Source organism: Tachyglossus aculeatus, chromosome Y4 (assembly GCF_015852505.1).
Source record: "Tachyglossus aculeatus isolate mTacAcu1 chromosome Y4, mTacAcu1.pri, whole genome shotgun sequence".
NCBI classification, from domain to species: Eukaryota; Metazoa; Chordata; class Mammalia; order Monotremata; family Tachyglossidae; genus Tachyglossus; species Tachyglossus aculeatus.
This window is the reverse complement of record NC_052096.1, coordinates 2,494,303-2,508,915: the sequence shown is the minus strand read 5'-3', so window position 1 is coordinate 2,508,915 and position 14,613 is coordinate 2,494,303. Positions and strand designations below refer to the sequence as shown.

The 14,613-nt window shown below is 55.0% G+C and overlaps 1 protein-coding gene across 1 annotated transcript; it reads left to right on the top strand.

Moving 5' to 3' along the window:
- Positions 1 to 6,591: 6,591 nt before the first annotated feature.
- ARRB2 (arrestin beta 2) lies at positions 6,592 to 14,394 on the top strand. The gene is given in 15 exon segments (XM_038768515.1): positions 6,592 to 6,671; positions 7,801 to 7,861; positions 7,971 to 8,015; positions 8,141 to 8,256; positions 8,258 to 8,347; positions 9,029 to 9,088; positions 9,378 to 9,445; positions 10,769 to 10,904; positions 11,873 to 11,957; positions 12,308 to 12,380; positions 12,835 to 12,972; positions 13,169 to 13,252; positions 13,890 to 13,969; positions 14,053 to 14,107; positions 14,286 to 14,394. Coding segments are annotated over 15 exon segments (1,257 nt in total). The 5' UTR covers positions 6,592 to 6,599; the 3' UTR covers positions 14,380 to 14,394.
- Positions 14,395 to 14,613: the final 219 nt, after the last annotated feature.

Genomic DNA, 14,613 nt, shown 5'->3' with positions numbered 1-14,613 from the left:
GCTCAGTACAGTGCTCTGCGCACTGTAGCAGAGCACAGTGTGCTCTGTGTGTGAGCAGCGGAAAGCAATGTGAGAAGCATCCTGGCTGAGCGGATAGAGCGCAGGCCCGGGAGCCAGAAGGATCTGGGTGCTAATCCCGACTCCACCACCGTGTTGCGTGACCTGGGGCAAGTCGCTTAACTCCCCAGGGCCTCAGTTCCCTCATCTGTAAAATGGGGATTAAGACTGTGAGTTCTACGTGGGCCACGGACTGTGTCCAACCCAATTATCTTGTACCTACTTCAGCGCTTAGGACAGTGCGTGGCATGTAGTAAGTGCTAAACAGATACCATTAAGAAAAAGCGAGCACTCAATCTATACCACTGATTGAATAATAATAATAATGGCATTTATTAAGCACTTACTATATGCAAAGCACTGCTCTATGCGCTGGGGAGGTTACAAGGTGATCAGGTTGTCCCACAGGGGGCTCATTCATTCATTCATTCATTCAATCATATTTTTTGAGCGCTTACTGTGTGCAGAGCACTGTACTAAGCGCTTGGGAAGTACAAGTTGGCAACACATGGAGACGGTCCCTACCCAACTCACAGTCTTAATCCCCATTTTACAGATGAGGTAACAGGCACAGAGAAGTGAAGTGACTTGCCCCAAGTCACACAGCTGACAATTGGTGGAGCCGGGATTTGAACCCATGACTTCTGACTCTTTCCACTGAGCCACCCTGCTTCTCTATGTATTGTATATATTGTATAGTATATATACATTGTATTGAAGGCACAGTGATTATAATAATACATCGTGGAATTGGTTCGGTGCTTACTGTGAGCCAAGCACCGTGCTCAGCAGTGGGGCAGGTGCAAGGTAATCAGATCAGACCCCATCACTGTCCTATGTGGGGCTCTCAGTCGAAAAAGGAGGGCAGTATCGAATCCCCATTTTACGGATGAGGAAACTGAGGCCCAGAGAGGTGAAGCGACTTGGTCAAGGTGTCCCAGCAGGCCAGTGGTAGACTCAGAATGAGAACCCGGGTCCTCTTGATTCCCGGGCCTATTCGCCTTCGGCTTTTTCTACCTCAGGGCTTAGCCGAGTGCCTGGCCCGTAGTAAGCGTTTAACCAATAGCACAGTTATTTATCGGGCCCCGATTTTGCTAGAAAACCCCTCGTAAATCCCTTCCCTCTGACCCCTCTCAGCTTTCTGGTTGTAGACCTCAGGCCCGAGAAGGGGAGCGGAGGGGAGGGCCGGGTCTGGTGGAACTGGAGGAGTGGGAATCTCACAGAAAGAGGAAGTGGGGCTCCTGAGGCTTGGGGTGACCCTGCTGAGTCGGCACGATTGGTGTCCATCGGGCCCCACCCTGCCCTCTCTCCCAGGTCTCAGGAAACACAAAGAATCGCCGGAAAAGGCCCCCCTCACCCCACCCACCCCCGGCCATCATCATAATCATCGTCAATTGTATTTATTGAGCGCTTACTATGTGCAGAGGGGGTACGGACGGGCAGACGGAACGACACGTCTGGCCTGCCCCTGCCTGTCCGTCTCTGACGGGGAGGTGGGGGCTATTATTAATTATCAATACTCTAATACTCCCCCCCCCCCTTTTAGACTGTGAGCCCACTGTTGGGTAGGGACTGTCTCTATATGTTGCCAATTTGCACTTCCCAAGCGCTTAGTACAGTGCTTTGCACATAGTAAGTGCTCAATAAATACGATTGATGATGATGATGATAATATAACAGCGGGCCGGGGGGTGCCGACACGCCACCCCTGCCTCAGCTCTGCCACTTGCCTGCTGTGGGGCCTAGGGCATGTTGCTTGACTTCTCTGGGCAGCAGCCTGGCCTAATGGCTAGAACCTGGGCCTGGGAGAAGGACCTGGGTCCTCATCCCGGCTCCGCCGCTTGTCTGCTGCATGACCTTGGGTGAGTCACTTCACTTCTCCGGGCCTCAGTTCCCTCAGCTGCAAAATGGGGATTCAGTACCTGTTCTCCCTCCTACTTACTATGTGAGCCCCATGTGGCACCTGATTATCCTGTGTCTACCTCAGCGCTTAATACAGTGCTTGGCATCTTGTAAGCATTTAACAAATACCACAGTCGTGATTGTTAATATTATTTCCTGGGTTCAGTTTCCTGATCTGTAAAATGGGGATTTTACAGATGAAGCAGCACAGCGTAGTGCTCTCCCCTTCCACCCCCTCCCCATCCCCCCGCCTTACCTCCTTCCCCTCCCCACACCACCTGTATATATGTATATATGTTTGTAAGTATTTATTACTCTATTTACTTATTTACTTTATTTTATTTGTACATATTCTATTAATTTTATTTTGTTAATATGTTTTGTTTTGTTGTCTGTCTCCCCCTTCTAGACTGTGAGCCCGCTGTTGGGTAGGGACTGTCTCTATATGTTGCCAACTTGTACTTCCCAAGCGCTTAGTACAGTGCTCTGCACACTGTAAGTGCTCAGTAAATACGATTGAATGAATGAATGAATGACTAGAGCACTAGAGCAGAGTGGATAGAGGCCCTGGGAGTCAGAAGGACCTGGGTTCAAATCACAGCTCCGCCACTTGTCTGCTGTGTGACTGTGAGCAAGTCACGTAACTTCTGTGGACCTCAGTTCCCTCATCTGTAAAATGTGGATTAAGGCTGTGAGCCCCCTATTTATTTTATTTTGTTAGTATGTTTGGTTTTGTTCTCTGTCTCCCCCTTTTAGACTGTGAGGCCACTGTTGGGTAGGGACTGTCTCTATATGTTGCCAATTTATACCTCCCAAGCGCTTAGTACAGTGCTCTGCACATAGTAAGCGCTCAATAAATACGATTGATGATGATGATGATAAGGACTGTGTCCAACCCGATGATCCCCAGTGCTCAGAACGGTGCTTGGCACCCAGCGCTTTACAAATAGCATAATTAATTAAATTATTTAACACCTGTTATTCCTCCCGCTCTGACCATGTACCTTAATCAGTAATCTCCCCCTCTAGACTATAAGCTCCATGCGGGCAGTTCTACCAACTCTGTTGTATTGGACTCTCTGAAGTGCTTAGTAGAGTTCTCTGCACACAGTAAGCATTCAATACCAGCAGTTGATTCGTTGTATTCATTAGGCACATACTATGTACCAAGTACTGTACTAAGCACCGAGATAGATAAACGATCATCGGATCAGACACGGTCCCTGTTCCACTTGAGGTTTACAGTCTTAAAGGGGGAGGGGAAACAGATGTTGAATATCCCCTTTGGACCAATGAGGAAATGGAGGATCAGAGATGTCAAATGACTTGCCCTAGGTCCCACAGCAGGCAAATGGAGGAGCTCTAGCAGGGGTGTCATAATAATAATAATAATAATGGCATTTATTAAGCGCTTACTATGTGCAAAGCACTGTTCTAAGCGCTGGGGAGATTACAAGGCGATCAGGTTGTCCCACGGGGGGCTCACAGTCTTCATCCCCATTTCACAGATGAGGTCACTGAGGCCCAGAGAAGTTAAGTGACTTGCCCAAACTCACACAGCTGACAACTGACAGCTGACTGTCATGGGCCAGGCCGGCCTGCTGGGAGCTCACCCCTCATCGCCCGGAGCCAGGGGACAGAGGATTTTTGGGAAGAGACAGAGGTTGGCTTTTTGGGAAGCTGGCCAGGTGGGATAGACTTCAGAGACCCACCGGTTGTCAGGCAGTTGTAGTTCATGAGCACTTACTGTGGACAGAGCACTGTCCTAAGCATTTGGGTAGGAAGAATCCAGTACAATAGAGTTGGTAGATGTGATCCCTGCCCTCAAGAAGTTGACAATCCAATACGACTGGTCTCTAGGAAAATGCCCAAATATCTTCACTGAACTGTAAGCTCCCTGTGGGCAGGGATCATGTCTGCTCTCTGTACTGTATTGTATTCCCTTTCTTTTTTATAGTACTTGTTAAGTACTTACTGCATCCATTCTAACTACTGGGGTAGATACAAGATAACCGGGTTGGACACAGTCCCTGTCCCATACAGGGCTCACATTCTTAGTTCCCGTTTTCCAGGTGAGGGAACTGAGGCCCAGAGAAGTGAAATGACTTGCCCACGTTCCCACAGCAGACAAGTGGTGGAACCGGAATGAGAACCCAGTCCTTCTGATCTCCTAGGCTCGGGCTCCAACCACTAGACCGCAGACTTGGGAGAGGACAGTAGGACAATAGAACAGACACATTCCCTGCCCACAATGAGCTGACAGTCGAGGGTTAAACACGTAGTCGGTGCCAAGGCATGAAGCAGATACACTACTTTTGGGTCAGTACAGTGCGTGTACCATGCGGGGCTCACAGACTAATCAATCAGTGGTATTTTTTGAGCACTTACTGTGTGCAGAGCACTTTATTAACCGCTTGGAAGAGTACAGTTCAACAGAATAGGCAGACACGTTCCCTGCCTGTAGGAGTGAGGATGGGTATTGAATCCCCATTTTGTAGATGAGAGGAAACTGAGGGCCGGAGAAGGCAAGTGACTCACCCAGGGTCTCACTGCAGGCAAGCAGAAGAGCCGGGGTGAGAACCCAGGTCTCTGCTTGGCTTCTGTGTTGGGATCCCAGGTGGGATTGGGGCAGTTGCCATGGCAACCAGTGTGCAAACAGGGACGTTGTACCTTTTGCTGTGGTGTTCGTTAGGGTGTCCTTCAACTCTTACTATTGCTCAGGCCCTTTTCCAAGCGCTTTTCCAAGTGAATCAGGTCGGACCCAGTCCCTGTCCCACACTGGGTTCACAGTCTTAAGTAGCGGGCAGAACAGGTGTTGAATCCCCATTTTACCGATGAGCAAACTGAGGCCCGGTGAAGTGACTTACCCAAGGTCGCATAGCGGGCAAGTGGGTCGCCGGGATTAAAACCCAGGTCTTCTGATTCCCAGGCTCCAGGCTCTTTCCACTAGACTGTACTGCTCCCACCCTATGGGGGGTGAGGTGGAAAAAGCTTTGAGAGTGGGGTGGAGGCGGCCACTGGTAGCCCCCTGGGCTGACCGCCCCCACCGTGGAGGAGGGGGCCGTGGGGTGGCTTCCGTGGAAACCAGTTCTAGTTGGCTGCCTCGTGGATCAATCAATCAATCGTATTTATTGAGCACTTACTGTGTGCAGAGCACTATACTAAGTGCTTGGGAAGTACAGGTTGGCAACACATAGAGACAGTCCCTACCCAACAGTGGGCTCACAGTCTAGAAGGGGGAGACAGAACAAAACAAAACATATTAACAAAATAAATAGAATCGATATGTACAAGTAAATAAGTAGAGTAATAAATACGAACAAACATATATACACATATATACAGGTGCTGTGGGGAGGGGAAGGAGGTAAGCGGGGGGGATGGAGAGGGGGAGGAGGGGGACCAGCCTCTAGGCTGTCAGCTCGTTGTGGGCAGGGCATGTGTCTGTGTTATAATGTCTTCTCGCAAGCACACAGTAAGCGCTCAATAAATACCGATGACTGACTGAATGTCCGGGCCTCAGGTGGGTCAGGGAGGTCTCTTAGCCAATGGAGGGCAAGGAGTGGAGCCGGGGAGGTTTCCGTGATGACCCCCCTCCCCACTGGTAATCTCTATCTCCAAACTCCAGGATAGGGGGTCTTAGCGGGCAGGGGCATTGGGGTGAGTTTCACTGACCGCAGCTGTAGGTTTAACAACTGGCTCTTTGGCCTCTCTCTTTCTTTTCTTTTTTTTTTTTAAATGGTATTTGTTATGCGCCTACTATGTGCCAGGCACTGTTGTAAGTGCTGAGGCAGCTACAAGTAGCATGGCATAGTGGAGAGGGCATGGGCCTGGAAGTTGGAAAGTTTTGGGTCCTGAGCCCGGCTTCACCACCCGTCTGCTGTGTGACCCTGAGCAAGTCACTTCATTTCTCTCTGTGCCTCAGTTAGCGCATCTGTAAAAATCGCCATTGAGACTGGGAGCTCCCTGTGGGCCAGGGACTGTGTCCAGCCAGATTTGCCTGTATCCACTCCAACGCTTAGTATAGTGCCACACACGGTAAGCACTTAACAAACGCCACCATTATCATTCTTATTATGCAAGGTAATCAGGATGGACACAGGTCACATCCCACGTGGGGCTTACAGTCTTAATTCCCATTTTTCCAGATGAGGGAACTGAGTCCCAGTGCAATGACTTGTCCAAGGTTACACAGCAGACAAGTGATGGAGCAGGATCATTCATTCATTCACTCAATCGTATTTATTGAGCGCTTACTGTGTGCAGAGCACTGTACTAAGCGCTTGGGAAGTACAAGGTCTTTCTTACTCCCAGGCCCTCAGCTCTATCCACTAGGCCGCACTACTTCCCTGTCTCCCCTTCCCATGTCCTTCCACAGATGGTTTAGGGGTGTCGGTCCTGGGCGTGGTTCTGACAACCGGCTTCTGCTCCCGATCCCCCTTCCTGCAAAAGTGGGGAGCGGGGAGTAAGGGAAGGCCAGAGGCGGAGGGGGCGGGTGAGGGGAAGGCCAGATGATCAGCTGGTCTTGGCGTCCAAAGGTTATGGGCCTCCCCAAAGCACTATCGTGGATTGGGGAAGGATCGGGGGCCGAGAGGGGCACCTTGGTGGCCGAGGAGGGGGTGTAATGGAGGCAGGGGCAGATGGCCCTGCTCCACGTCGGTTTCCCCTTTTGTTTTGGTAGGGTCTTCAAGAAGTCAAGCCCAAACTGCAAGGTGAGGGGGCTCTCCTTGACTTGCGTCTCTCTCTTTCTTCTCCACCGGCCCCACCCAGGATTCAGTTTCCCACCGCTGTCCACTTCCTGTCACTGTGCTGCGCTACTTCCTCCTCCCGCCGCAGCCCGCCCTGGCAGAGGCCTGGGGAAACAACCGGGGGTGGTGGTGGTGGTGGGGGGGGCTCAGGCTGGGCAGGAACTGGACTCCAAAGCGGGGGTCGTTTTGTGGGGAGGAGGCTGGGCGGGTGAGCTGGATGGCGACCCTGTGGCCAGGCTTCCCTGTGGGCAGCTTGGGGTTAATCCTCTTGCATCCTCTTGCTCAGCTTTTGTTTGCCCCCACTCCCAGAGCCCCTTGGGGCAGGGCTTGGCTGTCCAGATCCCAGGGGTCCTCTTCTACTTTCCTTGGGCTGGGATAAACAGACAGCTGGAAGGGCAGAGGGGAAACCTCCTCTCAGCGTCCCCCGTCACCCCCTCCCACCCCACCCCTCCTCACCTGCGTCCAGGAGAGGCAGCTGGGGGAGGGAGACTGAGAGGGCTTCGTCACCCTGACTCACTCCTTCCATTTATCCCCCTCCCAGCCCCACAGCACTTACGTCCTTCTCCTTCATTGTATTTATTGTCAACGTCCACCTCCCTCTCTATAGACTGTCAGCTGCTCGTGGGCAGAGCAGGGAAAGTGTCTGTCATATTATTGTATTGTACGCTCCCAAGCGCTTAGTCCGGTGTTCTACACGCAGTAATCGCTCAGTAAATCCTAATCCTGGTTCTAATCCCGGCTCTGCCGCACATCTGCGGTGTGACCTTGGGCAAGTCACTGAACTTCTCTGTGCCTCACTTCCCTCGTCTGTAAAATGGAGATCAAGATTGGGAGCCCCATGAGGGGACTCGGACTGTGTCCAACCTGATTACCTGCGCTTAGAACAGTGCTTGGCACATAGTAAGCGCTTAACAAATACCATAATTAAATAAATATGATTGACTAACTGAATATCTGTTGCTAACCTTTGACCACCAACCCTTGGGGTCCCCATCCCTGACCCTTCCTCCCTGGCCCCCCCACCCCCTCAATCCCTTCTGAACCCCAGAGGGCCTCCAGACTGATTCCAGGCTCCCCCCTTTCCTCCCCCCAGCTGACCGTGTACCTGGGCAAGAGGGACTTTGTGGACCATTTGGACCAGGTAGATCCTGTCGGTGAGTCCAGGGCTGGTGTGGGCGGAGTGTGGCGGGGGGGCAACCAGTGGGGGCCAGGGGCCGGGGCGGGGGACCACTGGAGGCTCAGGCCGGCGGTTCCTCTTCACAGATGGGGTGGTTCTGGTGGATCCCGACTACCTGAAGGATCGGAAAGGTACCAGCGGGAGGGGGTGGAATGGACGGACCCTGTTCAGGGTTGGCAGGGGCGGTGGGGGGTGGGGGGGTCGGTGTGTGGCCTGTGAATCCATCACCACCAGCACCGTTCCCCAACCCCAACAGTGTACGTGACGCTGACCTGCGCCTTCCGCTACGGCCGGGAGGACCTGGACGTGTTGGGCCTGTCCTTCCGCAAGGATCTGTTTGCGGCCACTTGCCGGGCCTTCCCGCCCCCCCCGCGCCCCCGAGCCCCCTGCGCCCCCTGCCACGCGGCTCCAAGAGCGCCTGCTGCGTAAACTCGGACAATACGCCTGCCCTTTCTCCTTCACGGTGAGACCCCACCACACCCAAAACCCCCATCCCACCACGCCGGCCCCTTCTCCTTCACGGTGAAACCCCCCCGCTCACACCCCCAACCCCCATCCCAGTACACCTGCCCCTTCTCCTTAGTGAGACCCTTCCCCCGCCCCCAACCCCCATCCGAGCACACCTTCCCCTTCTCCTTCACAGTGAGACAGCCCCCATCCCACCACACCTGCTCCTTCTCCTTCATAATAATTATAATAATTATGGTATTTGCTAAACACTTACTCTGCCTCAGGCACCATACTAAGCTCTGGGAGATGCTTCACAGGGAGGCCCATCCCCTGCCCCTTCTCCTTCATGATGAGACCCCGCCATGCCTGCCCCGTCTCCTTCACAGTGAGGATCCCCCCCTACGTCCCCCAGTCTCTAACCCCCATCCCAGTACACCTGCCCCTTTTCCTTCATGGGGAGACCCCAACTCCCACCACACCTGACCTTTCTCCTTCATGGTAAAACTCCCAGCCCCCATCCCAGGGAAGAATCCTTTCCTCTACACGCCCCCCCCCCCCCCCCCCCCCCCCGCCAAACCACCACCACCATGGAGCCTGCCCCATCTCTGCCTTCCTGGATGAGGCTGGGGTGTGGGGATAGGGGAAAGGATGGAGGTCACTCTGAACCCACTTCTCTCCCCCTTTCCACCTCCAGATCCCCCAGAATCTCCCCTGCTCCGTCACACTGCAGCCCGGGCCTGAAGATACAGGGAAGGTAACCCGGGTTGCAGGGGGTGGGGAAACAAGGACTCAAAGGAAGCTGGGGCTCAGGGCTCGTGGGAGGCAGGGCCCAGTGTGGGGAGGGAATGCCAATGTGGGACAGACCTGGACTGAAAGGAGGAAGATAAGGTGGGGGACGGGGCGGAGGGTGTATCTGTGGGGACCCGAGCAGGGGGACTTGCGTTGTCAGGGGGCAAAGGCCGGGGTGGGGGGGGGGGTCGGAGTGAGAATTTGGAGAGGGGGCAGGAGTGTGACAGGATTCCCCTTCCCTCCCGTATCCCCAGGCTTGCGGGGTGGACTTTGAGATCCGGGCTTTCTGTGCCAAAAGCGCAGAAGAGAAAATCCACAAGCGGTAAGGCTGAAGTGTCCCCTCCCCTACTAACACACTCCCTCCGCACCCCCAGACTCCTGACTCGGCCCACACTCTTTCCCCTGGTCCCCCCACAGTCTTCCTCCTCCTCATCTTCAAGCCTCCCCTCCCCTTCCTCAAGCCGCCCGGTCCAAGGACCTCACCCTCCTCAATCAGTCATTCAATCAGTCAATGGTACTTATTGTGCGCTTACTCTCTGGAGCACTGTACTAAGTGCTTGAGAACTCCTCTCGCCACTCACTTTTGTCTTGGGGAGGATCAGAGGAGGCAAGGGGGGTGAGGGCCTGGAAGTTAGAGAAGAACTCGAAGATGGGGGAGGGACGGAGCTGGACCCTATAGAGAATGGGAGCAGAGGCCCAGAAGCAGTGTGGTCTAATGGATAGAGCCCAGAGGACCTGGGTTCTAATACTGGCTCCACCGCTTGTTAGAGAAGCAGCGTGGCTCGGTGGAAAGAGCCCGGGCTTTGGAGTCAGAGGTCATGGGTTCAAATCCCGGCTCCGCCAATTGTCAGCTGTGTGACTTTGGGCAAGTCACTTCACTTCTCTGCGCCTCAGTTCCCTCGTCTGTAAAATGGGGATGAAGACTTGAGCCCCCCGTGGGACAACCTGATCACCTTGTAACTTCCCCAGCGCTTAGAACAGTGCTTTGCACATAGCAAGCGCTTAATAAATGCCATCATTATTATTATTATTATTGTCTGCTGGGTGACCTTGGGCAAGGCACTTCACTTCTCTGGGCCATTTGTGCAAAACGGGGATTAAAGTTGTCAGCTCCATGTGGGACATGGACTGTGTCCCACCTGATTAGCTTGCTTCCACCTCGGAGCTTAGTACAGTGCCTGGCACTTAGTAAGCACTTAACAAATCATCATCATCAATCGTATTTATTGAGCGCTTACTGTGTGCAGAGCACTGTACTAAGCGCTTGGGAAGTACACTAAGCACTTGGGAAGTACAAATGCCATTTAAAAAAAAAAAAAGATGGGCTCAGGGAGCAGTGCCACATAGTGGAAAGAGCCCAGCCCAGGTCTGGGCATGGGGAGACCTGGGTTCTAATCTCAGTTCCACCGCTGGCTTGCTGCGTGACCTCGGGCCAGTCACCTTACCGCTCTGGGCCTCAGTCTTCTCTCCTGTCCCATGGAGGTTCACCCCCGCTCCCCTTCCCCCTTAGGCCGTGAGGCACGCGTTGGGTGGGGATGGTGTCCAATCTACCTGGCTCGTCATTACCTCGGTGTCTGGCCTGGTTTTGGGCAGGCCGTGGGAGTCCGCGCTAACAGCCCGTCCCGTCGTCTCCCCGCGGCCTCAGGAACTCGGTGCGCCTGGTGATCCGAAAGGTGCAGTTCGCTCCGGAGAAGCCCGGCCCGCAGCCCACGGCCGAGACCAGCCGCCACTTCCTCATGTCTGACCGCTCCCTGCACCTCGAGGCTTCGCTGGACAAGGAGGTAGGTGGGGGCCTGAGGAGGGGGCATCATGGGCGGGATTGGGTGAGGGCCGAAATGATGGACAGGGCTGGTGGGACGGATGGGGAAGACCCGGTGTGGTGGGTGGGGCCATGGAAGGGCTGATGAAGGACCCCAGTGGTGGGCTGGGCCTGCAGGAGGACCAGAGGAGGGTCTAGGTGAAGTAACCAGGTGATGGACAGTGTGGTGGGTACCTACTCAAGTGCTTAGTACAGTGCTTGGTACACAGTAAGCACTTAGCCAATACCACAGTTATTATGATAATTAGTGCAGATTATGGGAAAAGCACTGGTGTTGGAATCAGTAATTCCAGCTCTCCCACTTGTCTGCTGTGTGACCTGGGGCGAGTCACTTCACCTCTGTGCCTCATATCACTCATCTGTTAAATGGGGGTTAAGGCCGTGTGAACGTGGGCTGTGTCCTACCTGATCATCATCAATCGTATTTATTGAGCGCTTACTGTGTGCAGAGCACTGTACTAAGCGCTTGGGAAGTACAAGTTGGCAACATATAGAGACAGTCCCTACCCAACAGTGGGCTCACAGTCTAAAAGATTAGCCCGTATTAGCCCGTAATTAGACCTGATTAGGCCGTATCTGTCCCAGCGCTTAGGACAGTCACTGGCACAAACAAATACCATTAAAAAGCAATATGATTATTGTTATCGTTACCTCTTCCAGGTACAGAAGAAGGATAAAGCGCAGTCCCTACCCACAGGGAGCTTACAATCTAATGGGGAGGGCAAGGAAGCCTAATTGACAGGTGTATGTTAGCTACCAGTGAGAGGGCCAAATGGGGGAGATGCGTGAGAAGGGGTCTTTTTGGAGCCCTGAGGGAGGGGGGGCTGAAGGGGAAGCCCCCCAGGGACCAGAGCTGGGTGGTGGAGCAAGTTGGGCCTGGAGAGGACCCCAAACTCACCTCTCTCCCCTCCCTCCCTCCCTCCTCCACAGCTGTATTACCATGGAGAACCTTTGAGCGTCAACGTCCATGTGACCAACAACTCCACCAAGACTGTGAAGAAGATCAAAGTCGCCGGTGAGTGACATGTGGGGGGTGCAGGAGCATGGGGCAGATGGTGACACCACTGGGCAAGAGAGTAGGAGAAGGGGGATTGAGGGTGAAATGACCATAGGGGACAGATGGCGGGAAAGGGGCCCAATCAGAGGTCAAAGGTTATTGGTGCTTGAAGGAGCTGATCTCATCTACAGGGGGAGGTTGGGGGGTGCGGGGCTGGAGGATAGGGGATGGGAAGGGATGGGGGATGCCCCCACCCTCTCACAGTGGGGTTCTCAAAGGATGGGAGGCTGTGGTTCAATGCAGAAGCATCAGAACGAAAGCCCTATTGGGGGATACGTCCCCACAAACACCCCTCTCCCTCCCCCCAGTGAGACAATATGCCGACATCTGCCTCTTCAGCACGGCCCAGTACAAGTGTCCAGTGGCTCTTGTAGAGCAAGAGTGAGTATCAGGCCCCCAAGCAGGGGGCAACCCAGAAAGGGGACTCCTGGGGTGAGGAGATCCCCAGCACCTTACGGCTATCTAAGAAAAGAGAACTTAAGGGAGGGGGCAACTTTGGCACCATCCAGCCCATGCGGAGCGGGGACATGAAAGGACAGGGCTTCAGGTTGGGGAGGGGGATGATCACAGACTTTAGGAAGAGAGAGAGAAAAAGGGAGACTCTGTGTGAGTGTGTGTGTGTCACTGGTATTTATGAAGTGCTTACTGCGTGCAGAGCACTGTACTAAGTGCTTGGGGGAGAACAATGTGTGTGTGTGTGTGTGTTCGCATGCAGCGGGGAGGTCCCCTAAGGTAGGTGGGGCAAGCCTCGGGGCAAGGGGGCATGTGCCAGGCGTAACACCCCTCACCCCCCATTCCCTGTCCCTTGCTCTGTGGCCCGGGGATCCGCACCCAGTGACCAGATTGCCCCCAGCTCCACGTTCTGCAAGGTGTACACGCTGACCCCACTGCTGGCGGACAACCGTGAGAAGCGCGGCCTGGCGCTGGACGGAAAACTCAAGCACGAGGACACCAACCTGGCCTCCAGCACCATGTGAGGGCCCCCGCCCAACAGACGGGGACCACAACTCCCGGCAGCTTCCCCCGCGGTCCAACCTGCCGGGAGCTGTAGTCGCCGTGGCCTGAGAGGAGGGGAGGCTAAAGTTGAGGAGGTTGGGGGTGGGGGTCCCCGGAGTCCCCGGCCCCTTCCTCGGGCCTGATGTCCGCTCACCTGTCCCACCCCCTGGCAGAATGAGGGAAGGAGCCAGCAAAGAGGTCTTGGGCATCATCGTGTCGTACCGTGTCAAGGTGAAGCTGGTTGTGTCAAGAGGCGGGTGAGTCCAGTGCACCCACATGCGCTCTCCCATGCTCCTTCTCTCTGTCACACACTTCCTGCCTCTCTTTCTCCCACCCTCTTTTTCTCACTCCCACCCTCTCCATCTCCCTCCCTCCATCCCTCTCACTCCCCCCGTCTCTGACTCTCACCCTCTCTTTCTCACACACCCTGTCTCTCAATCACAGCTTCTCTGTCTTCCATTCACACCCTCTCTCTGGGTCTCTCACTCCCCCCTCTGTCTCTTACTCCTCTGACTGTCTCCCACCTTCTCCGTCTGCCTGTCAATCGCACCCTTTATCTGTCTCAGTCCCCGCCTCTGTCTCTCACTCCCCTGACTGTCTCCCACCTTCTCTGTCTGCCTGTCAATCCCACCCTTTATCTGTCTCACTCCCCCTCTCTGTCTCTCACTCGCTGCTTGGACTCTACTTCCCCTCTCTGTCTCTCCCCCTCTCTCACACCCTCTGTCTCCCATTTCCCCTCTCTGTCTGCCTCTCACGCGCACTTTCTCTGTCTCTCCCTTCCTCTCTGTCTCCCACTCCCCGTTTTGTCCCTCCCACCCCCTCTGTCACTCACTGTCTCTGTCTCTCTCACTACCATCACCTCCATCTCTGACTGCTGGGGTTCCCTGCCCCCAGGGACGTGTCCGTGGAGCTGCCCTTTGTCCTGATGCATCCCAAGCCGTCTGACCACTTCACTCTGGCCCGACCCCAGTCAGGTGAGTGTGGGGGAGAGGAGGGGAGGAAGGGGAGCCCGGGGACACCCTCACTGACAGCCCTTCCCAACCCCCTCCCTCCTCAGCGGCCCCCGAGTCTGATGCACCGGTGGACACCAACCTCATCCAGTTTGAGTCCAAGTGAGAGCTGGCCTGGGAATCAGGGCCTGGGGAGGGGGGCAGGGGATGGAGTCGGGGAGGGGTCGGGGCCAAAGCCTGTCCCGGGAGGAGCTGTGGGGGTCAGCTGGGGCTGAAGGGGCCTTGACCCTGCACTCCCTGGGAGCACGTGGCTGACCCGCCTCCCCCGTGCCCACGCCAGCTCCGGCCAAGACGACGACATCGTCTTCGAGGATTTCGCACGCCTCCGCCTCAAGGGTCTCAAAGACGAGGACTACGACGACCATTTCTGCTAGGAGGGGGCCGGGGTGGGCGGGGCGGGTGGGGCGTGCGGGGGCCCCCTCCCCCGGCGCCCGCCCGCTCCCCCCCTCCGTCCCCCGGTCCCCACCGCAGCCCCTCTCCCCCCTACCCCCAAAAAAGCACTGGACAAATCTCTGGGCATTATTTTTGGCTGCAGCCATACCCCTCCCCTGCCCCACTCCTCTTCAGCCCCAGCTTCTCCCTCTTCCCCCCAACCTGACCATAGGCAG